The 21,364-nt window shown below is 56.8% G+C and overlaps 11 protein-coding genes across 11 annotated transcripts; 3 read left to right on the forward strand and 8 right to left on the reverse strand.

The window, feature by feature from the left end:
* Positions 1 to 230: 230 nt before the first annotated feature.
* SPRG_12570 (hypothetical protein) lies at positions 231 to 1,110 on the reverse strand. The gene has a single exon (XM_012351316.1). It carries the CDS (start codon positions 1,066 to 1,068, stop codon positions 298 to 300), a length of 771 nt encoding a protein of 256 aa, XP_012206706.1. The 5' UTR covers positions 1,069 to 1,110; the 3' UTR covers positions 231 to 297.
* Positions 1,111 to 1,471: 361 nt separating this feature from the next.
* SPRG_12571 (hypothetical protein) lies at positions 1,472 to 2,247 on the reverse strand. The gene has a single exon (XM_012351317.1). It carries the CDS (start codon positions 2,193 to 2,195, stop codon positions 1,530 to 1,532), a length of 666 nt encoding a protein of 221 aa, XP_012206707.1. The 5' UTR covers positions 2,196 to 2,247; the 3' UTR covers positions 1,472 to 1,529.
* A 3,208-nt stretch (positions 2,248 to 5,455) lies between these two features.
* On the reverse strand, positions 5,456 to 6,445 carry SPRG_12572 (hypothetical protein). Its single transcript, XM_012351318.1, has one exon. It carries the CDS (start codon positions 6,346 to 6,348, stop codon positions 5,476 to 5,478), a length of 873 nt encoding a protein of 290 aa, XP_012206708.1. The 5' UTR covers positions 6,349 to 6,445; the 3' UTR covers positions 5,456 to 5,475.
* Positions 6,446 to 7,215: 770 nt separating this feature from the next.
* On the reverse strand, positions 7,216 to 8,026 carry SPRG_12573 (hypothetical protein; the record flags this gene model as incomplete). The annotated part of the gene is made up of 1 exon (XM_012351319.1): positions 7,216 to 8,026. The coding sequence occupies one exon, from the start codon at positions 8,024 to 8,026 to the stop codon at positions 7,280 to 7,282; it is 747 nt and encodes a 248-aa protein (XP_012206709.1). The 3' UTR covers positions 7,216 to 7,279.
* Positions 8,027 to 9,958: 1,932 nt separating this feature from the next.
* On the forward strand, positions 9,959 to 10,811 carry SPRG_12574 (hypothetical protein). Its single transcript, XM_012351320.1, has one exon. It carries the CDS (start codon positions 10,008 to 10,010, stop codon positions 10,728 to 10,730), a length of 723 nt encoding a protein of 240 aa, XP_012206710.1. The 5' UTR covers positions 9,959 to 10,007; the 3' UTR covers positions 10,731 to 10,811.
* A 514-nt stretch (positions 10,812 to 11,325) lies between these two features.
* On the forward strand, positions 11,326 to 12,092 carry SPRG_12575 (hypothetical protein; the record flags this gene model as incomplete). Its single annotated transcript, XM_012351321.1, has 1 exon — positions 11,326 to 12,092. Exon 1 carries the CDS (start codon positions 11,376 to 11,378, stop codon positions 12,090 to 12,092), a length of 717 nt encoding a protein of 238 aa, XP_012206711.1. The 5' UTR covers positions 11,326 to 11,375.
* A 148-nt stretch (positions 12,093 to 12,240) lies between these two features.
* On the reverse strand, positions 12,241 to 13,338 carry SPRG_12576 (hypothetical protein). Its single transcript, XM_012351322.1, has 6 exons — positions 13,175 to 13,338; positions 13,006 to 13,126; positions 12,883 to 12,953; positions 12,710 to 12,839; positions 12,573 to 12,663; positions 12,241 to 12,523 (listed from the first exon to the last, which is right to left on the reverse strand). The coding sequence occupies exons 1-6, from the start codon at positions 13,284 to 13,286 to the stop codon at positions 12,326 to 12,328; spliced, it is 723 nt and encodes a 240-aa protein (XP_012206712.1). The 5' UTR covers positions 13,287 to 13,338; the 3' UTR covers positions 12,241 to 12,325.
* Positions 13,339 to 14,196: 858 nt separating this feature from the next.
* Positions 14,197 to 14,575, reverse strand: SPRG_12577 (hypothetical protein). The gene is made up of 2 exons (XM_012351323.1): positions 14,413 to 14,575; positions 14,197 to 14,361 (listed from the first exon to the last, which is right to left on the reverse strand). The coding sequence occupies exons 1-2, from the start codon at positions 14,527 to 14,529 to the stop codon at positions 14,260 to 14,262; spliced, it is 219 nt and encodes a 72-aa protein (XP_012206713.1). The 5' UTR covers positions 14,530 to 14,575; the 3' UTR covers positions 14,197 to 14,259.
* Positions 14,576 to 15,010: 435 nt separating this feature from the next.
* On the reverse strand, positions 15,011 to 15,561 carry SPRG_12578 (hypothetical protein; the record flags this gene model as incomplete). The annotated part of the gene is made up of 2 exons (XM_012351324.1): positions 15,011 to 15,143; positions 15,365 to 15,561. 2 exons carry the CDS (start codon positions 15,559 to 15,561, stop codon positions 15,011 to 15,013), a joined length of 330 nt encoding a protein of 109 aa, XP_012206714.1.
* A 2,604-nt stretch (positions 15,562 to 18,165) lies between these two features.
* Positions 18,166 to 18,996, forward strand: SPRG_12579 (hypothetical protein). Its single transcript, XM_012351325.1, has one exon. The coding sequence runs from the start codon at positions 18,180 to 18,182 to the stop codon at positions 18,927 to 18,929; it is 750 nt and encodes a 249-aa protein (XP_012206715.1). The 5' UTR covers positions 18,166 to 18,179; the 3' UTR covers positions 18,930 to 18,996.
* Positions 18,997 to 19,586: 590 nt separating this feature from the next.
* SPRG_12580 (hypothetical protein) lies at positions 19,587 to 20,766 on the reverse strand. Its single transcript, XM_012351326.1, has 4 exons — positions 20,293 to 20,766; positions 20,136 to 20,237; positions 19,902 to 20,079; positions 19,587 to 19,853 (listed from the first exon to the last, which is right to left on the reverse strand). The coding sequence occupies exons 1-4, from the start codon at positions 20,725 to 20,727 to the stop codon at positions 19,648 to 19,650; spliced, it is 921 nt and encodes a 306-aa protein (XP_012206716.1). The 5' UTR covers positions 20,728 to 20,766; the 3' UTR covers positions 19,587 to 19,647.
* Between the last annotated feature and the right edge of the window lie 598 nt (positions 20,767 to 21,364).

Below are 21,364 nucleotides of genomic sequence, written 5' to 3' on the forward strand. Positions count from 1 at the left end.
ACATCAATGGGACAGCACCAAATTGGCCGATCACGAGTGGCATGGCGCGTGGCCTTTGCGCCAATCACGAGACGGCATTTCGCATCTACCGGTCTGCGATGCTCGTTTTGGCCAATCCGCGTCGCTTTGGAACGCGCGACATGAACTGGGGAATTCGCTGTGTCGTGGCATGTGCCAGTCGCAAAATCCAGTGGGCGACTGAGAGCCATGGAACGCAAGCTTGGAACGAACGGGCAGAGCGAGATTGTTGAAGAGACTATAAATTGAAGAACTAAATACCTAGAGAAATCCTAAAGTTCAGCAGCCAACGACGTGGCCACCGACGGCTTCGTCGCGACAGAGGGGGCACGTGAGCTTCTCTTCAAACCAATGGATAATGCAGTCTTCATGGAACGAGTGGTGGCATGCCATTGTGAGCACCGACTCGCTCGCATCAAACGCGCTCATGCAAATGGCGCATGACTCTTCGTCGTCCTCATTGGCCGTCGACGGCGAGCCCGACCCATTGCTGCACGTGGGCGAGCTCACCGAGAGCGTGTGCCGGAGGTCTTCGTCGCGGAGCCCGTCCGGAATTTCGAGAAAGCGCTGAAGAATATCGTAAATATGGTCAAGCTTGGCGCCAAGCGACGTGGTTTCGGCGTTGAGCGACTGGAGGACGCAGGCGGCGCGGAGCGCAATGACCTTGGTCGTAAAGTCCTGAAGCAACGTCTTGCGCTCCGTAACGATCGTCGCCGTGTCAAAACTGAGATGGCGCGACGGAAACTCGCACTTGGCAATGTCTTTGAGGAGACTCCGGATCGCTCCTGTCGAGAACGCATGGAGCTTTTGCAGCTGCTTGCGGAGGCAGTGGAACTGCGAGAAGCGCTTTTGGATGACCCACCACGCTTTCGTGCCCGGGCACGACACGATGAGCGTGTAGATCGTAAACGGCGTGACGCCGCGCGGCGCGTACCACATTGCGCTCGCGTGCACCTTGACGTCGCTGCGGTCGTGCTCGTGGGCGAGCTTGACCTTGTCGACCGAGTCGAGTTGAAGATCGTGCATGCGGCCGGTCAGCGCTGTGGTCATACTAGTGTTGGATAAGATCTGCGTCGTGGGTGGCAAAAGGCAAAGTGCCGTGTGTGTGGCGCAACGCAACATGCTCGTTGAAGTTTATCCAGTCTTTTCAACCAATCACGGATCGCGATTTCAATCGAATACAAACTTGCTATATGTTTTCTGAAAAAAGGATGCGCCACCAATTCCGTGGAGTTGTTTTTGAACTGGGTTGGATCTTGAGCCCATGTCGTGAACCGGCCTTTCTTGTACTTGATATTTGTATGTGAGCCCATTCCGGGACATGCGCAGCGGGTATCGCAGCGCGTGGAAGGCGCGCCGATCAGACCGAGTGAGGCCTTTTCCTCACGACTTTTTCTTCTCGGTCCACTCTGCGGAACCCGTCCATTGACAAGCAAGCGAGAGAGATTGATGATGTTGGGGTATGGTATCTTTTTATTGTACAAGAAGAGAAGAATTCAGGAGAGGTATGGCTATGCGATCCGGTCGCGGCACAGGACGCAGTGCGCGGGGCCGTGTACGACGCACGCGGCGTGGACGTGATGGTCGCACGCCAGCGCATGGACCGTGTCGCATGCGCTAGGAACGAGCGGCGCCAAGCACACGCCGCAGCTACTCGCTTCGTCGTCGTCGTCCGGATACATGGCGTACGCGGCCGCTTCGTCCGGCGACAGAATCGCGACCGTCTGCCGAAGCTCGTTGGGCGACACGTGCGTCGGCACCTCGAGAAACTCTTGCAGCAGCGAGAAGAGCGTGTCGCTCGGCGCCGTCGTACGCCCGCGGTGCGCGACGAGCGTGAGCAAGCAAGTGGCGCGGATCGCAACTAGCATCGCGACAAAGTGCTTGAGCGCCGCCGCGCGTTGGGCCACGACGTCTGCGCTCTGACCAAAGAGGTGTTTTGGTGGGAACGGCATCGTGAGCGCCGTATGCAGCGGCCGCGAGAGCTCGGTCTCGATGCCTTTTTCGAGGCGCTGGAGGGCCTTTCGGAGTGCGTAGCACGCCGAGTAGCGCTTTGTGAGTGTCCACGTCACCTTGGTGCTGGGGCACGTGATGAGAAACGTGTACGCAACGTAGCTGGACGCTGCGTGGGGGTGCACGACGATACTGGACGACGCTTCGTCCACTGCGAGCATGGTCATGGCAATAGGCTGTTCTTGCCGAGACGGATGAAAATCAAAACTGAACTCGACTTCAAGTTTGCAAATAAATCCGATTACGACAAAGCAGAGTTGGTGCGCACGGCGACACGACCCGATTGCGAGCGTATACTCATTTCAAGTGCATCGAATCCGTGGATAGAGGTACATACACAAACGCTAGAAGAACCAGGTCGCACCTGCGAGCATTTCCGAAGAAACGCGAGAAGGACTGGCGCGTACATGTCGCTGTTGAGTTTGCCGTCCGAGGCGGCGGACTGGCCTACGCACGCAACAGCTCGCAAATGCCGCGGTCGTAGTCCCAATGTCGCTCGTGAGCGCGGCTGCAATACGAAGCCATGGACGCTTTGCATGCCACGCTCGGGCAAGCGCCCCGAGGATGACGTGGCAGCGTTGCAAAGCCATGCCACATCGGCGGAGAATGTAGGTCAAAATCGAGCTGCCCACAGAACCTGGCCACAGCGTGCGTTCTAATGCGCTCGGATTGATAGGCCGACTGTGCATCGTACAACTGTACCAGGATTGGAGTGTCGATAGATCCTCGGACAAGACATGGGAACATTGTCGCAATTGTCGCGCGGATTCAAAATGCGTTGACCCACCCACGGGAATATTAAAATATTCCCTTGGTTGGCTCGGTGCGACAAAGCACAGACTCGAAGCCTTCCAAGCTTGTAGTTGCTTGAGCTGCTGCTTGGGAAGCTATTTAAGCTGCAAGCTACAGTACACTGTGCGTCGGAACGCGATTGCTACCTGTGCGCAAGGTTAGTTAACTTATCCCAAGGGCATCTTTTGGTGGGTTCGGGAGACTCCGTCCTAGAGTGAACGGCGTCGCATCGATGATGGGGCGTCTCTCCTCACAGGCGGTCGACCCTGTCGTCGACCGCTTGTGTCAGTCCTTTGCGAGACTAGCAATCTCCCCTTTTCCTCGCTCCCGGTTCCCGCGCCTGCGCCTCGCCACGCTCAACTGTCAGTCTCTCGCCTTGGAGGCAACGCAAAAGGATCTCGCTCTCAATCTCGCCCGTTGCCACATCTCGGTTCTGTGTCTCCAAGAGACGCACCTAGTTACAGGCCTCGAGAAACGCATCGGCAAGTCCAAGGAGTACGTCATCTACGCCCTGCCTAAGCCGTCGCGATGGCACGGCGTCGGCTTCGTCGAAGGTCGTACGTGTCTTAGCAGCCACGATTCGCATCGCGCTCCTTAAGCTCAGGGTTTCCAGGTACACATGTCTCAACGTACTCTCGGTCAACGCGCCGCACATGGGACGGCCGCTGGCTGAAAGTGACCGCTTCTACGACGATCCGGATCGCGTGCTCAAAGCGCTGCCTCCGCGTGACATCACGGTCATCGGCGGCGACTTCAACGCCAAGCTCGGCCAGCGCGAAGCCAACGAGGCCTTCCCACGCGCCATGGTCGAGTCGTATCTCGACGTGCACAGCAGTGGGGCGGCCTCCAGATGTCCTCCGACCACAAGCTCGTGACGGCCGACTTCAAGTTGTTTCAGGCGCTCGGGCAGAAGGTCTACGCGACAACGTTCAGGTGCACTAGATACAAGAAGCTCGACGTCGCCAAGCTCAAGGACGAAACCACTCTGTCCGCGTTCTGCGATCCTGCCGCCGTACGACGCCGCCGAAGAGCCCCCCGACACGTCGTGGCGCGAGCTTCTCGCCGCCTTGGTATCTGCCGCCGGCACGACGCTCGGCCACATTGAGACCAAGAGCCGCTACAGGTACGACGACGCAACCTTGGCGTCTCTGGCTCGTGACCAGAAGGCGCTGCGCTTACGCATCGACAACATGAAGACCGCCGACCCCGCCGCTACCCGAGACCTCCGTATCGAACGCAACCTAGTCATGCATAGGATCCACATGCGCTGCCGCGACTTGGCCAACGCGGAAGCCGACGCCCTCGTCAAAGAGATCGAAGCCTTGAGCCCTACCTCGCAGATGTTCGCAGCCGTCCAGGCCACGCTCCGGCGCCCCACGTCCAAGTTTCGCCTCAAGGACCAGCACGACCACATCATTATGGACACGAAGGAGACAGCCAAGCATGTGACCGCTCACTTCCAGGCCCAGTTCGCCAGCTCGACCAACGCCACCGTACAGCACGACACGACTGTCCGACCGCTCGACCAGCCCATTACGCCTGACGAACTCTACGACGCGATCAAGAAGCTCCGCAACAACTGCGCCTGCGGCCCAGACACCATGCCGGCCGAAGTCCTCAAGGCCGCCGCCGACCTCATCACCGCGCCCCTCGGACAGCTGCTCAACGACGGTTTTGCCAAAGGACAGCCGATTCAGCTCGGCGACGGGACACTGATCTGCCTGCCCAAGCCCAACAAGCCCCAAGGCGTGTGCTCGAGCCTCCGCCCGATCGTTTTGCTCAACTGCATCCGCAAAGCCGTCTCTGTGATGGTGCTCAAGCGGATCCAGCCGAAGCTCGACGAGCAGATTGGCGCGTATCAGAGCGGCTTTCGCCCTGGACGCAGCACGGCCGACGTCGTATGGCCACACAAGTGGTGCGTCGCCCGGATCCGCCAATACGAAGAGCAGTTCTCTATCCTAGGTATCGACTTCTCACGCGCGTTCGACACGATCGACCGCGCGAAGCTTCTCACGGTCCTTCGGGGCTTCCTCGACGATGACGAAGTTTGCTACTGTGCGAGCTCCCGGGCTTTTCGTACAACTGTGGCACGTGGGCCCTGACGCCAACGAGTCTGGCGGACCTTGACAGCTTCCATCGCCGGCAGCTGCGCCGCCTTTTAGGTATCTTTCACCCGAACAAGCTCGGCGACGTCGCGCTCTACGACCGCTGCAACAGCGTCCCGCTGAGCGAGATCGTCGCCCGCCAGCGCTGGCGCCTGCTGGGACACGTGCTGCGCATGAGTGAAGACGTCCCTGCCAACATTGCCGCCGCCCGCTTCTTTGCCGCTCCCGAGGCGCCCCGTTTTCGGGCCACACCAAGATCGCGTTGCCGATCGTCCTGCACCGCGACCTCCAGTCGTTGACGCCGCCTCAGTCGCTGGCGTCTCTCGAGGACCTCAACACACTGCGTGAAGGCCTTTACACAGCGAGTCGTCATGGGCCTCAACCGCGGCCACAAGCGCCCCTGGACGACCATAGAAGAGCAAGACGAGCCCCCGCGCCGCCGCCTGCGCAGCCACGGCCCGGCGAACGAATGAAGAAGGAGATTGCTAGTCTCTACGTATGCGAACTCTAAAAACGAAGATAACGCGAAACACGTTCATTTATATATTGCTTAGACCATGACACCTTCAAAGGCGTCGGCGCGGCAGAGCGGGCACGAGTTCTTTTGTTCGATCCAGTACATGACGCACTCTTCGTGAAAGTAGTGGTTGCAAGGAAGCTTGAGCACCGTTTCTTCTTCGTCGGCGGCTTTAGCGTCGTCGTCGTCGTCGTCGAGGGCGAACCGGACCTTCTTGGCCGGCGCCGCGTTGTGCTTGGGGGTTTGGTAGTGGTACGTCGCACCGGATGCCTGGAAGTCGTTGAGGCAGATCGAGCACGAGTCGCAGCTCGAGTCGTTGGACGTCTCGCTGCAGCGGTCCGAGGTCGGCGACGAGCCCGCGAGCGGGTCGTGCGTCGACGGGATTTCGAGAAACTCCTGGAGCAGGTCAAAGACTGCGTCCAGCTTGGCGAGTTGCGCGTCCGTGCGGTCAGCGTCGAGCGACGCGAGGATGCACGAGGCGCGGAGAGCGATGAGAGCAGCCGTGAAGCGCTGGAACTGCGTCTTGCGCTCCTTGATGACGGCCTTGTTGTCGATGCTAACGAGCATGTGCTTCTTGGGAAAGTCCATCTCGAGCGCGGGCGCGAGAATGTCGGCGAGGGCGGCGAAGCGGCTGTTGTTGCACGCCTTCAAGTGGCGGAGTAGCTGCTTGCGGACCGAGAAGAACTGCGAGTAGCGCTTCTTGAGGACCCACCATGTCTTGGTGCCGGGGCACGTGACGATCATCGTGTAGATGGTAAAGGGGCCGCTGCCGTGGAAGGCAACGTTCATGGCGCTCGAGTGCACCTTGACTTGTTTCATATCGTGTTCGTGCGCCGTCTTGAGGCGCTCGATCGAGGCGTCGTGCTCATGGGCGGCGAGATCGTGGCAAAGCGAGGTAATGTTCATGTCGGGCAGAGTGGTCCATGCGGCGTTGGGGGGTTGTAAGGTTTGGGGTGGAAGCTAAGCTCCGGGTGTCGCTGGCGTCTGCAGTCGAAGGCAAATTGGAAAATGACGAAATCAACGGCGCCGAGGCCCTCTGCCACATCGTCCAAGGCAGCTGCGCTATGCAGCCGAATTCTACGGTAGCCAATCAAACGGCAATGTGGACCGGACGTTACGGGTACCGAACGATATACTAGCGGAATGCGCCAATCAAATGCGTCGAAGTCCGTTGCGACATGCTGTGGTTGTATCTTGTTGTTTGTATTGACATACTGAAACGCAGTGCGCTTCTTTATTTTGGTTGCCAAAGTTGCCAAAGGACCACATGCACCAGACGATTTGAAGGGAAGCGGCCTGCGAACCAGAAATTTCTGGGTGGCGACCGCAGGCGCCAATGAGGCGCCGCCATTTTGCTAGTCGATGGATGCAATTGGCCGTTGGTCCTTGACGTTGCAGGCAGCTGGGTTCTGATCTGACCTCATGTGGACGGGATCACTTTACCGCGGGCGAAGGCGTTTCTTGTGGCGCGCCAAGTGCAAGCACCTGGAACCATCTCTGTGCACACGAGCTAACGCATGGCACCTCTGGCCGCGTCAAAACAACCAAGCGGCAACCTTCACTCATACGCACCGCTCCAAGGGTGCGAATGGCTACGCAGGAACAAGCAATCGTCTTGCTTTCCAGCTCCTTCGGCAACGCCATGTGATGTGCCATCAAGCATTATCCACTTCTACAACATGCACGACCACTGATGCACGACAGTCCGAGGCAAGAAGAGGACATCAACGCATCGACCATCACATCATCCTGCTTATGCTCCGAATGACGTCTTCCAATCAGTATAATTAACAGTTTAGTAAATAGGACGAATAGAATCAAGACGACGAAAGGCCGCTTAGAACAGGTACCCTTGCGTCGCGTCTTGGCGGCACAACGGGCAGGTCGCGGACTTTTCGAGCCACCGGACTACGCACTCTTGGTGGAAGACGTGCTTGCACGGCATTTGGAGCTTCGTTACGCCATGCTCGTAGTCGCAGAGGCAGATGGCACATGCCTCTTCACAGTCACATTCCGTGTCCTCCTCCGTTACCGACGACGATTCGGGGGACACGAGGGCGATCGTGCGGCGAAGCTCGTCGCGGCGCAGCGCCTCGGGGATGCTCAGGAAATCTTGCACGAGGTCGTAGAGCTCGAGAAGGCTGTCTTTTCCGGCCGACGGCGCCAGCTGCAGTGCGCGCAACACACAGGCCTCGCGCAAGGACACAAGCATCGCCGTGTACTGCTTGAAGAGCGTCAAGCGTTCGAGGATCTTGCCGGCGTTGTGGATCGGTGTCAGCGGGTGTTTCTTGGGAAATGTCGGCGCGTGCACCGCACGGAGAACGATGCGGACATCGTCGCACGCGCGCTTGGCAAGCGCTACGAGCGTGCGGCGAAGCGCGAGAAATTCCGAGTACCGCTTCGTGACGACCCACCACGTCTTGGTCGTCGGGCACGAGACGATGAACGTGTAGATGACAAAGGGGCCGCTGGCCGGCGAGACAACGTTCATCGCGCTGGGGAAAACCTTGAGCGCGCGCGCCGCCTCGTCAAAGCGAGTGCGGTCGAGGGTTGTCTGCGGAAGGAGGTGGGCGGATGCGGCCATTGCGGTGCAAAAGAAAAAATGCTGCGACGTTGCGCTGCGAGGGTGCCCTATATTGAGCCAGAGTATACCGTATACGAAAAGACTGTCGGGTTCTTTTTCTCGTTTTTGGTTGCGGAGGGTTGCCATCTGGTCTGTGGATCGTTGAACCTGAGGAAAGGGGCACGCAGCCTCCTCGCCATGGCTTGACGCATAGTCTCCGCAACGGAATGGCAACGACGACTGGTGGACAAAGGCTTGTAAGGACATCCGCGACAAGCCGCGCGAGAAACCACGCACCATCACCACCAACAACGCAGCATTCCGTGGGCGTTGAAGAGCGACGAGAGATGGCTCGGGCACGAAGCGAACCAGTTCCGCCGATCAGAGTCTGGCGTGCTACTCGAGACGAGAATACTACGGCAGCTGGGTCTAGCAGGTGCGAGCCTCCCATGCAGTGTGAGGTACGCCTTCCATAAATGTGATACGTAGTGGAGTGGAATGGGAGGCATATCAAATTGACGGCAAGCGAATGCACCAGCAGCGAGAAAAAGACACCAGTAGCAACTGAGAACAGAGTCGTTGGTTCGCCATCAAGCATGCGTCGCTGCAATGCGTGATATATCCCACATGTCAAAGCAAAGCCATGTCTTTGCCATTGGTATTTCGCTACTGCAGAGCACTCTTCGATCAAAGTGGCCTCGCACGCAACGAGCCAAAAGTACACGTAGGCACCTCACTTGGAAACAGTTCCGACGAATGGGCGGGCAAGCGCAAAACATGAGTACTCGTGTAGTACACGCTGCAACAAAGCACCAAGCTCGTGCTTGCGAAATGGCCGAAAACGGCGAGCAACATGCACAAAATGGAAATTCTCGCGTTGCAGGACATGCTGTCGGTGCCGGCGAGGACGACAACGCATGAGTTTGCTTAACTTGCCGTCTGATCCGTGTGATTGTGGTGGCGTGCTCCTGTCAAGCGCCCAGATGTGGTCTCGTATCCGGAATACGGATACCGGTTCCGCTCGAATGTTTTCTAATGCTTTTTTCAATCAAGCGCTTTGATGTCAACAACTGCATTGTCTATAACGCGCGTAAAGAACCCGTCAAGATTGCTAAGAATCTGCCACCCGGAATGACTCACACGACCAGACGATGATCTTCGGTCGGGCGTCGATGCCAGTCAGCACAAGCCATATTGCTGCACCAGGAGGCGGGTACCGGTATATAGTCCAGCTAGGATTGCGGCTATGCAAACACTTACACATGACGTCACCTGCATTCTTCGGTTCCGTCGTGGTAGGTCGAGCATTCGTGCTCTCAAGTCAAGGCACCCACCTGTATAAGTTGAGATTTTGTAGCATACATGTATTTATACCGGTACGATGGAGCTGCACCAAGAACGACACCTTGGAACGGCTTGGCGAACCATGTCTTTGCCACATGGCGTGAGCGTCTCTGGAGATTCCCTCGTACTCGAAAATGCCATTGGGAAGATCTGGAACGAAGGGTCATTTGCTTGCGTTCAGTGCGCACTAGATGTGGGTACACGCTCTTTTGACTTGTTGCTGGATGTGGTACGCCTCCAGTTGTGGACTGTACACGGTGTAGTCTGCCGCACGTTATCAGTAGTCGAGTCCATGAAGCAGCAATGGCATCGCAAGCGCATCGCATCGGTCAGCATTGTCGATCTGAATGCGTACGGCGACAAGGACCAGAATGAGCTACCAGAATGGCATCCAAAGCGTTGCAACTTCAACTGTCGGCGTCTGATCTATGGTGCGGGCACATGGCTTTGCGAGTGCGTCAACTGCCGCGCGCTCTGATTGGCTTTTTTACGTCAGCGAAAGATCGCGGGAGATTCAAACACGATGGTGTCCGAATCTTTCGCGCCCTGTCACTCCGGCGAAATCACAGATCGAAGACTTGGCCGTGGTTCCCATTTTCCTTCTGCCGAGTACTTCCCTCCTCGCCTGCTGCCTACTGCCTCTTCGTCGTACTACCTCATGCTGCACGACGACAACAACAGCATCAAGGTCGCCATCACAAGCGCCAGCGTCTGCGGCTGCTACAACGAATTCACCTTTTCCGAGCCCTTCACAACGTACTCGGTGCACATTACGTGGGGTAGCACAAAGTGGATGCTCCAAAAGCGCTACTCGGAGTTCCACCGCCTCTACAAGCCGCTACGCAAGGCGCTCGCGCCGTCGCTCTGGGCAACGTCGGCCAAGCACAAGAAGACGGCGCCGATCGTGCAAACCTTCTTGGCGACGCCGTTTCCAAAGAAGCATTTGCGCATTGACACGGACGCCATCCGCGCCGAGCGCCGCGTCGGCCTTGCACGCTTCACCGAGGTCCTCGTCGCCCTCCGCTGGCACTTGCGCGCCCAAGATGCGACAACCGCGATCTTTGAGCTTGTCAATGCGTTCCTTGAAGTGCCCAAGCACCGTCAGACGCACGAAGCCCGCTGTTTGTCGCCACTGCCCCGCATGTCCCGCGCCGGCACCGAGCTCGCAGTCGAAGACGATAGCGGTGACAGTGACGACGACGAAGGATGCGCGATTTGCCTCTGCGAATTCGCGTCCGAGGACGAGAACGACGAGGCAGCGACCAGCGTCACCTTGCCGTGCAAGCACGCGTTCCACGAACACTGCGTGTTTTCATGGCTTGAGCTGCACCAGTCGTGCCCCATCTGCCGCCAGCTCGTCGTGTACCAAGCCCGTGCCTAGTCGTGTTCCGTGGTGTCGTTCTCGCCTTTTCTTGTACAATTATCTTGTTGAATAATGTCAATGCACAGTGTAGCGTTCCTCTTTAAAGGCTCACGAGGTCTCTCGGACGTTGGAGCGCTTTCATGGAGACGCCGGCAGATGAGCCGCTCGGTCCTATTGACGATTCGGTATCAAACTTGCAGGCATGCCTTTATATGATGCAACTCGTTGGCGGTGACGTTGTCTTCAAGTCCTTCAACTTGTCTTGTGCTTGAATCACGAGGCCCGGCGTGCATTGCTCGAGGGTAGTCACGGTACAAAAGTTTCTACCCTTGGCGTCGGCGCGTCTCCGAAGGTCGCTGGCAACTCGGCCTTTCCTGGTCCCAATACCTTGCCCAACTCAAGAACCGCTTTCATCAGCATTGAAATATACTCGTCCTCTGCATGCTCAGGTTGAGCTGGCAAGAATGCAGTAGAAACTTGAACACAAGAAGTCGTTGCCTCGAGCTCGCTCGAGTCTGGTGGGGGCTGACGCTCGGGACTGGGTGTCTATACTTAGCCGTGACAACATTGTCCTACGGCAACGGTGACGTTGGCAGCCAACATGCTGGACCTTCGATATCGAAGAAGCGGCCTCCCAAGTGCACACTGTTGAATTGGCCTCCCATGGCGACGACCTTGACGCTCCACCCGCTCGCGTGGACGTACGGCTGCTTGGACGGAAGCGTCGGGTACGAGCGTCGGGTACCTCGGCCACTGGTCATGGCCCGCGACGCGTACTTGGCGCCAACCGCGTGTGTCCGCCGCATCTCGTACACGGCGTTGCCCAAGTACACGCTCTACACGCTCGTTGTCGTCGACGTCACGGAGTTTTTCGTCCTCAAGAAGCGCTACTCGCAGTTTTACGCGCTCCGAAAGGCACTGCGTCGGCGCTATGCGCGGGCGCCACCGGCCATCCGCGCCCTTTTGCAGCCCGTACTGGACACGGCCTTTCCGCAGCGCTACCTCGGGCACGACGACGTGCTCATTCGCCTCGAGCGGCAACGCGGGTTCCGCGATCTCATGGCGCCCCTGCTGCTCCTGCGCCGACGCCTCCCGGCCACGGACGGTATCGCTGCGGTGATCGAGGCCTTCTTTGACGACACGCCCACCCGAGACAGCGTTCACACTGCCTCTGCTGCCGGTTGCAAGGACGCCTGTGCAATCTGCCTCGACCCACTGGACCCCAAGTGGATCGACAACCCGTGGTATGCTCGGGGGATGCGCCGACTGCAGCTGCCGTGCGGCCACGAGCTCCACGAAGACTGCGTGGCTCCCTGGCTTGAGCGACAAACGACTTGCCCGCTCTGCCGCGTCCAGGCATCGTCAGGCCGCGTGCGGTGAAGCCAGCGCTTGGTCGCACGGGCGGAGGTGTTGCTTTTTCTATACCATGAACACGACCATTGGTTTGCCTGCGCAACGTGCTTGTAGCGCTCGATCGGCCGACTCTAGCGATGCGAAGACGACGACTCAAAGGGCAGAGATGGTGGTCGCTATAGCGGTTGTAGTGCGAAATGGAGCGGACGTGTTTCAAAGCTCCGTCATATTGGAGGCACACAACGACATTCACATTGGGCTCACGTCGGCGACCGATTGACGCGTCGGTACTCGAGCGTGATGGGCCCTTCCTTCTTCCACATGGCTTTTTGAATGAAGATGAGCGTGTGCTCTTTGCCAAGGAGCTGGCCCGCGCAGTGCACTTCGAGATCCTGCGGCTCGACCAGCCGCCCGCGCAGCCGCAACATCTTGCGGATGAGAATCTTGACGTCAAAAATCTAAAGGGGCATGACGAGGTCGCTCACTGCTGAAAATGCATGGGTGTACGCGGTATCGCTCGGTAAGTTGCCAGAGGTACGTAAAGTGCTTTCGTCGCAACGGCGCCGACTCGTCGCCGCCGTCGGGTGGACCGAGCGACCTAGGACAAGGGACAGTCCATTGCATCGTATGGGACGTGGACGCACTCGAGCATCGGGCGCAGCACCACGTGGAGCTGCTTGCCCTTGAGTTTCTTATACTTGACCTCGCGCTGGGACGACCCGGGAGTGGCGCTCGACTTGTGTGGAATGTCATGCTTGGCATAGAAGGCCACCTCTAGCACTGCATCAGAAGATGCAGAGCGTCGTCGCATGCATACCATCCTGCGCGTCCTGGACGTCGAGCTTGGAGAGGAGCTTCTTGACGAGGCCTTCCATCGCGTGGTCTTGGCTATAGGACAGCGCATGAGTTGGCAACAAATCGAAGAAAGTCGCCGACGTACACAATCTCTGGCGGCTTGCGCTTCGTGCCCGAGAGCGGATACGTGCCAAACGGGCCTTCGCACACGGGGCAAGCGCGCTTGTCTTGGGTCACAATGTGCTTGAAGATGCAGCTCTTGCAGACTACAGGTGGGTCCATGAGCTTCGCCGGCGATGGCCTACCGTACGCACACGTGTGGATGCATTCGCGCACTGTGTAGGGCTGGCGGAAGTAGCCGTTGCATAGCGTGCATGTGATGTACGGGTTGATCGAGCTTGATGCGACGTGCAGCATCGACGCCATGCTGCTGCTGCTGGGTGGCACCGGCGATTTTGAGGTCGGGCGCGAAAATGCATGGATTGGACCATACAAACATCAAGTGGCGGCCATTCTGAACGTCAAAACGGCCCGTTGAGTTTCAATGATGCACCAACTCGCCGGCGATGGGGGATCGAGACCAATGCAAGCGTCATACGCACCATTGAATGGACGGCGACAGGGGCGAAGTCGCTTGCCGCGTGATCCGGTGGCACTTGGATCCTTCGAATGCACCAATCAGCGCACCCAATCGTGCCCTTTCAACGTATTTTGAACGGTTCCCGCGCAAACGACGCGACGAACCGCACCGCAGAACTGTCCTTTTTCATGCCGCGCATGCGCTTTGGACGTCGGCCAGTTGAAAGATCGCGTATTTTAGACGGGCTACCACTGACACGATCCTCTTATATTCCAGTACAATTGGAAAAAGGGAAGAGAAGAGACCTTGGCCAACGAGGTTTGAACCGCGGACCTCCAGCGCTGTGTCGAGGAGGCATCCACTGACTGGCCCAAAGAGTTGGTCGACGAGGAAAGAATGTCGTCACGCACACAACTAGCGCAATCATCGAAATTGCACATGGACAATTCGGGCGATTCTATGCGCTTCCGATCACGCCGAGCCGAGAGTATTCATATACAGAGGTTCTCCACGTGGCATCACATCATATTTGACAGGTATTTCGGGAATGTTGGTTGAAGTCGGGACCTTTCGGGTCGCCTGCTTGTTTTCACTTCGCTGGGCTCGGAAGCGAAGGCTTTTTGGATTTGAAAGTGATAGCCGCCACCAAATGACTACTACCGTCGGTGCAGGGTGCATCGAGGCCTTTCGGTTGGTCTCCTTTGTCTGCTTTGATTCCCTGAAATCCGCGCTCCACGACTGACTTTGCACCAAACTGCTCGAATCCCAAGATGGGACTTTATACTTATATGACTATCGACTACTCTTCTTCTCGGCCTCTTACTCGTCTTCCTCGAGAATGCATGAGAGATCCTTCTCGCGTGCCAGCGTCAAAAGCGGCGTCGGGACGCGAATCGTGAGCGGCTTCCGGAACATCAACTCCTACCGTGCGACGATGAGGAGACCGTTAGCGTCATGGAGCACGGTACGTACCTGCAGAATATCGCGCGTCTCGTCGTCGTCGCCGAGGGTCACAAAGGAGCTGAGCATCGCGTGGGGGCTCTGGCTGTAGTAGGGCATCGTCGTTTCGTTTTGCTGGATCGTCTCCATCGTTGTGCGGGGTCGCGTCCGGGTGCGTCCCTTGTGTCGAATTGCTGAATACGCAAGCACGTCAATGCTGGCAAACCCTCCGTAATCAGTGGCAGGAAGAGTTACATACCGGCACTGGCGGTAGCGGTTTAAAAATCTTCTAGAAACCTTTTTTAATTGATGGGGTATTTCTAGAAGCTTTACTTGGAAAGATACCGTTGTCGCATTAAAAGACCAGGTCGATGCTGTATTTTATTTCAGCATATTTTTTACCACGCGCACCCAAGCTTCGTGTAGAGGTTGCTCGTACCGGATTGGACAAAATTCAAACTGTTAGGAGTGGTTGAAAATCAGTGCACGCACGATGGGGATTGGCCATTTGCAGAAACATTTACGTGCATCGGATTGGCCACATAGCTTGTTTATGTAGCCAATCAGCACCGCGACATTTTGAGCCAATCCACGCTGCGAAACGTGGTGATTGGAACAAAGTCGAAACAGCTCACGATTTGAAATCTTGGGCCGCGACAGGCTGCGTCGGCGGGAACACGAGGCTTCCTACCACGGTGGGCCATACCTCTTGCTGTGCGTCGCCGGACCAGTGCTCGTCGATACCTTCATGACCAGCGGGTTTGCTATCCGATAGAACCAGCATGTCACCGCATCAATCCAGCGCACAATCTGTCCGGTCTCGCGATCCCATCCAAGGTTGGGCATCAAGTGTGAAGATCCAAAGCGTGCTTCCTTTAGAGTACAGGTTATGCATAAATAGTTCGTATCGCAAGAGTGTCGAGGAGCATGACCGATGGATCCTGGATGCGCACAGAGGGCAAGCGGGATGCGGCGGCTCGTCTACCACTGGAGGCGCTGGCGCTTGAAGAGCATGTCCTCGTTGTCGTGGCCGAACTTGCGCTTGGTCACGAGCTGCACCATGGGGCCATTGGCGTCCGCGACGACGATCTCCATGTCGTACGAGTCGATCGAGGTCGGCGTCATTGCCTGCGGCATGCACTGGATCGGGTGCTGCTGCTGCATCGGCGGGTAAAAGCTCATGGCAGAGTACCCACGGCGGCCGCTCGTCGCGGCAAGGAAGGCTTCCGCCGAGTTGGCCCATTCGTATCCGCTCGACATGTTGTAGATTGATGAGCGCGAGAGCGAGCAAATCGAATAATGCGAGATACGAGCCGAGTGCCAGGTTGACCCGCCAGAACGGATTAAAATCATTTCCTATGACGTATTTAAATATATCAACCAGTATTTTTTACAACACTGCTTCGTACCACTGGATCTGTCTATGCCATCGCTGGTATCGTAAAAAATACATCCTGCTAGCGTCATTAAATGACACGCTATTTAAAACGAAAACCCTATTTTGTCGAACATCATCCACTTATTTTGCATCAACACGCACGCATGACACAGTCAAATAAAATACCTCGTGCATCTTTTTATTTCATGGACATTGTCTTTTTAAACAAAATCATATATTTCTATTGCGTATTTGTATTCATTAAGACGAAAAAAAAGAATTATGCGAGGCCATTAATTATATTTGTATACCGCAGTGTATTGTATTTGACCTGAAACCGACACGTGCTTAGTGGCCGCCAACCTCGGCGATGAAAATGAGTAGGTTTATGCAAGGGTATGGGAGGTTAAACTTGAAGCCATTGATGCCTATACAAAAACCAAGGTGTTTCCGACGCGTTTTACGGCCGATGCTGGACGAATATGCATATTCAACGCGGAGCTTAATAAACGGACGCGGAGTCTTGGCCGGAGCTGCGCCCGGAGCTGGCTGTCCCACTACACGTCGGCCACATTGCGACACGCGAGGACGCTGTGGTTGGTTGCGCCGAGAGCTCTGGTGGTCTTGTGGCGTTTGCGGCATCTTGTGCTGGAATTACTGCCCATCGTCGGCGCCGCTGGTTGAAGTTTCGGACACGTTTAAACCAGTTTGCACTCGGCGCTAGGATTGCCACCACTCGCACAAGGTGGTCGCTTCCATACCTGGTACCGGTAGTACACAACGGTAGACAACAGTGTACATTGTCACCAGAAGGTGTTGTCACACGATTGGCCCACACGAGGCCTGACGCGAGGCTGGAGAATGAGAGACTGAGCCGGTGCTGCGGAGCCAGCGCGGCTTGCCGGATCTATGGACGTAGCTTCGATCTTGCCAGCAGGAATTGGCGCTGATGTGCGCGTTGGTCGTTGTCAAGTGGGGAGTGCTTTAGTGGAGCCTCGGGGCTCCGGTCGACGTTGGGGATGCAATAGCATATCGGCTACCCGCATCCTCCTCGATGATCTTTCACGACCCGATGAGGATGGTGAGCAACTCCAATGTGCTTGCTGGCGCCAATGAGATTGACAAGACAGACCTGCCTCCACAAGTCCTGACTTTTAAAATGCCCACCCCTTGACAAAAAGAACTCGTAGCTCGTCTATGAGCGCTTTGTGGCTCCATCGAGACCTTTTCGACTCGTCGCACTTGCTTTCTCCCTACAGGGAATGGGCCTGTTGGTGTCAACTCAACCTCATCACTTGAATGATATTCTCATAAAAGGCTCCTCGCCAGCGCTCCCATCTAATAAGAGTGGGTGCGAGCTCTTCATACTTCGCGTTGCGAGCAAGTGCTGCGAGCCTACGCATGGTGCTTCGACGCAACGCGCGTCGTTCCTTGCAGCTTGCTGAGAGGGATGCGAGGCACGAGAGTGGAAATGAAGAGTACATTATCCAGGATTCCAAGTACAAACAGAAAACTCCTCTCCAGGGGTCTAGAACCATATCTGGGTCAGCTGGCAGTTCGTGATCTCATCGTTCCAAGCGTGAACCAGGGTACATAACTATTACTAGTATGTACCCCTGGCGTGAACATTGTACTTTCGCGAGCAACTTGCGCGCTCCGAGGCTTTTATCGCTTGAGCAGCGACAAAACTCGGGTTGCATTTCACCCGCACCGCCTTCTCGGATGCAATTGGAACCAACTTTTCCTTTGTCATGCACAAAGGTTGGTGCAGGGGTTGTGTGGCTCCACGCCACATCAGCTAGGGTAAAATTATGACTACAGCGAGCCACCGCGAGCGACCGTGCGTTCGACACGTCAACGACATCCTTTCCTCCGCGTGTGCAGCGTGCGATATCCACTGTAATGCGATTCGAATTGCTCACTTTGGTGGCCGCAAGGCCAACTACCAACGAGTTCGCAGACGACTGCATCGTCGTTCTCGAGCTCGTGGAAGCGCGTTCATCGAGTCTCGCGTTTCGACTGCCAAGTACAATCAGGGCGCGTAACGTGAACGCGATGCTTGATTCACGGCTTTGAGCCTTCATTACAAGGCAGGATCCTACAACATTGCCCACTGCAAAGAGGTGACAGAGCACGCAGCGCGCCACACGCAAGGCGCCACACCCTCTTTGGGGGCGTGCATTCGACCGTCTCCTTGAGTGCTCGCTGTACATGTTCAGCACTTGCTTGTGCCCGCCCTCCTAGCCTTTGTTTTTCGTTGCTGCTGTTGGATGCCACGAAAATGGAAGATCGGACTTTCGATTTTGCTGCCTTTCTTTTTTTGGCGCCATCTGATTGGCTCGGGATGAAATACTAGCATTTGATTGGGCCAGGTGTTCGCCCCGGGTTTCAAATTGCCGTTTGCCACTTTACCTTTGACGCGATGAACCTCCGGCTGCTCTCGCTCGTCGTGCTCCTGAGCCTCCTCAGCGTCTTTGCCCGCGCGGACGAGCTCGACGATGCTGCGTTTCACGATGGCATCGACATCGAGCCCGAGGCCGTGCCCCAGGACGGCCGCCCGCAGATCACGCAAGAGATGTTTGAGCAGATGCTGAGCCAGCTCTCGCCCGTCTGCCGCGAAGCCATCGAGGCCAACCCGAACGACCCGAGCCAGGTGTCGGATGAATGCAAGGCCGAGATCCAAGGCGCCATGGGCAAGGTCATGGCCGCCGGGAACCCGAACGACCCGATCACGCCCGAGATCTTTGCCAAGATGATGGAGAAGCTGCCGGCCAACTGCCGCGCCGAGATCGAGGCCAACCCCACGGACGCGTCCAAGCTCTCGGAAGACTGCAAGTTCAAGATCCAGAAGGCGCTCTCGAAGCTCTTGCCGAAGGACGCCAAGCCGTCCAAGGCCAAGACAGCGTCCAAGGCCGACGACGACGAGGCACCCAAGAAGAAGTCGAAGGGCGGCAAGGCGAAGCGCGGCAAGAAGTCCAAAGACAACAGTGAAAAGACCCGTCCGCTCCTGATCGTGCTCGCGTTCGTCGTGACGGCCTTTGCGGGCCTCAGTGCGTACGCCTACACGCTGTACCAGAAGCAAGGCCCAGTCGTCAAGGCGACAGCCAAGAAGCTCAGCAAGAAGAAGCTCGAGAAGACGCTCCGCAAGGAACGCGCGGCCGCTGCCATGTAAACCCAATACATACACTGTATTGCTTTTTGACAGAATGAAATGCTGTGGCTTGTACAGCGAACCGGTACACACACCGAGAGCGCTTGACGCACGAAGCTCGTCGCAGGCGATGGAGTTGTCTTCAACGCCGCGACCATCACGCAAGGACGGTGAAAGTCACCGCCCTATCATGGCAGTACGTGAACACCAAGAGTGACCGACAATCGAGGGTGGTCGCGGAAGACCATCACGTGTGATCAAGCTCAACAAAGATTTTCTGATGGCAACCACCTAGGTTGTGATCTAGAAGCGTCGCTGTACCACACACGACAGAACGCTGATGGCTACTTGGGCTCGAAAATCAACGCTTCGCTTAACGTTGAACCAATCTGAGCCGCGCGACGGAATCTCGTGAGAGAACCCGCCACGAGTAGCCAAGTGAAAGCAGACGGCTTGCGGGAGTATCTATTTGTTGCCGTCGAGACGAGGCAGACATCCCACGCGCCCCGGATCAGGCGCGAGGTCGTGACTCAGACGCATACGCCGCGGTTTGGAGCCCGTCGCAGCTTTGCACGATCCAGCAATCGCTATCGACTTGGTTCTGAGCCTTCCTACCCTTTCTACGTGGCCCAGTCGAGCGCAATGGGATTGGGATTCTCGGGTGCGGAAGCATCAAGGCAGCGTGAAAGATGGAATGGTTCGTTTGGTGTGCTTATCTGTACGGACTATGCTGTACTATCTAGACGGACTGAACGACAAGCTTCACGGGCTTGGCGCTGTGCATGAGAGGCGCCTTCTCGCCAATCGGGCTGTCCGGGCTCGACTGCTTGGAGAGAACCACGACACCTGCGATCGTGGTGACGATGCTGATCGGGTACAGGATCTGCTGCCACCACTCTTGCATGCCTTCGTCTTCGTGGAAGAAGATGACGCCCGAGATTGAACCTACACAAGGACTGAGGCTTTGCATGGCAGTACTACTGATGCACGTACCGCAGAGGATCAGGAATGACTCGTAGATAGCTACGATGTGCAACGCGTCGTACTCCTTCAGGCCCAGGTTCAGAACGTAGATGCCAAGCGCAGGGCAGCCCAGTGCAAACACCACGATGAAGTACGTCTCGGTACACGCCCAGATCTCGCTGCCCTTCCCAATGAGTTCGACCGCCGTCTATACGACCAGTGACAACCATGCGTGAAGATGCTGCTGTCGTGCATCTGTGTTACCTTGGTGAAGAAGAGGTTGCCGCCAATGAGGCCCGAGAGCGCGCCAAATGCAAAGCGGCGCCACGAGCTGTGCGCCGGATACGTTTGGATGACGTAGGCCAGCTAGGATACGTATCCAATGAGATGCTTGATACGCATGAATCGTCGCATGGCGTACCATGATCATGAGCACGATCGAGATGATGGTGTAGACGATGAACGCCAGCTCGCTAAAGAGCGAGAAGAGTTCTTCCGGCGTGTGCGTCGGCGAAATGTGGCTGCCCGAGAGGCCGACGATCGCGCACCCGATGATGATGAGGAGCGACCCGTGCAGCACCTGCGGCGACAGCGTTTCCTTGAGGATGTACGGCGCCAAGACAATGTTCCACACGACGCTGAAGCCGGCCATTGGCGCAAGCACCGACTGCGCGGCGAACGCAAAGCTCCATGCATCAAAGACCGGGTTGAGCACGAGGACGCAGAACGTCGCCGAGCCGAGGAGGAGGAAGCTGCCGTCGTGGATGTGCGCGAGCTTCATGAGCACCTTGCCCACGGTGCCAAAGAGACTCGCCGCGAGCGACAGGACGATGCCAACGACCCAGCTCGCGTACATGCTGCGGGTCGGTCGGTCGGACGGCCGGTCGGGGAAAGTTGTGTCACCAGCGGCCTAAAACGAGCCCAGCCAATGGCCTTTGAGCTCGTAGCCGTTACTCATACGACGCACTTACTTGCATCTATCTTGCTATTTGTATGATCGGCAGAGAGAGTCGTTAATTCGAAGGCGCATTTTGGCGAATTTACCGAATTTTCGAACCGCCCGGATCGAAAGTCACGGGCGTCGGGTCAGGCGAAGCACGATGCAGCAGGGTACCATCATGGCCTACTAATCGCTAGAGACAAAGCTTCGTTGCAGCGCCAATGCAGCGGCGACCGCTAGTGCCCACCGTCCATGCACTGTATCAACGAAGCGATCGTATTTCGTGGTCGATTGTGGGAGGATATCGCGTTCTGCCGTTTACACTGTGTCGTTCCAATACAGTGTATTGGCAGCTGCAGCGTACGAACCACAAGTGTACCATGTACTAGAAGGGCAACGCAGTGGCTCTTGGTGGTGGCGGTGGTCGTGGTCGCGCAGCTGCGAGCAGCAGCAGTGGGATGGTGCCGGTGGTGATGGGCGGGTGTCGAGGTTGGCATCACAAGAGTGGGCTAGTACAGCTTAGTGGCATTTCCGATATTTCGTCATACAGCAA

This window comes from Saprolegnia parasitica (assembly GCF_000151545.1).
Source record: "Saprolegnia parasitica CBS 223.65 unplaced genomic scaffold supercont2.78, whole genome shotgun sequence".
Lineage (NCBI taxonomy): Eukaryota > Oomycota > Saprolegniomycetes > Saprolegniales > Saprolegniaceae > Saprolegnia > Saprolegnia parasitica.

What these genes read in the sequence shown, in the direction of transcription:
- SPRG_12574 (XM_012351320.1), top strand. Translation starts at nt 10,008, where the DNA reads ATGCTGCACGACGACAACAACAGCATCAAGGTCGCCATCACAAGCGCC.
- SPRG_12572 (XM_012351318.1), bottom strand. Translation starts at nt 6,348, where the DNA reads ATGAACATTACCTCGCTTTGCCACGATCTCGCCGCCCATGAGCACGAC.
- SPRG_12579 (XM_012351325.1), top strand. Translation starts at nt 18,180, where the DNA reads ATGAACCTCCGGCTGCTCTCGCTCGTCGTGCTCCTGAGCCTCCTCAGC.
- SPRG_12577 (XM_012351323.1), bottom strand. Translation starts at nt 14,529, where the DNA reads ATGGAGACGATCCAGCAAAACGAAACGACGATGCCCTACTACAGCCAG. An exon ending in AGACGCGCGATATTCTGCAG is followed by an intron (nt 14,362 to 14,412) that starts GTACGTACCGTG and finishes GTCGCACGGTAG; the next exon opens with GAGTTGATGTTCCGGAAGCC.
- SPRG_12580 (XM_012351326.1), bottom strand. Translation starts at nt 20,727, where the DNA reads ATGTACGCGAGCTGGGTCGTTGGCATCGTCCTGTCGCTCGCGGCGAGT. An exon ending in CGATCGTGCTCATGATCATG is followed by an intron (nt 20,238 to 20,292) that starts GTACGCCATGCG and finishes TACGTATCCTAG; the next exon opens with CTGGCCTACGTCATCCAAAC. An exon ending in GCAACCTCTTCTTCACCAAG is followed by an intron (nt 20,080 to 20,135) that starts GTAACACAGATG and finishes CTGGTCGTATAG; the next exon opens with ACGGCGGTCGAACTCATTGG.
- SPRG_12576 (XM_012351322.1), bottom strand. Translation starts at nt 13,286, where the DNA reads ATGGCGTCGATGCTGCACGTCGCATCAAGCTCGATCAACCCGTACATC. An exon ending in GCGCGAATGCATCCACACGT is followed by an intron (nt 13,127 to 13,174) that starts GTGCGTACGGTA and finishes ACCCACCTGTAG; the next exon opens with TCTGCAAGAGCTGCATCTTC. An exon ending in AACTTACCGAGCGATACCGC is followed by an intron (nt 12,524 to 12,572) that starts GTACACCCATGC and finishes ATGCCCCTTTAG; the next exon opens with ATTTTTGACGTCAAGATTCT.
- SPRG_12571 (XM_012351317.1), bottom strand. Translation starts at nt 2,195, where the DNA reads ATGACCATGCTCGCAGTGGACGAAGCGTCGTCCAGTATCGTCGTGCAC.
- SPRG_12570 (XM_012351316.1), bottom strand. Translation starts at nt 1,068, where the DNA reads ATGACCACAGCGCTGACCGGCCGCATGCACGATCTTCAACTCGACTCG.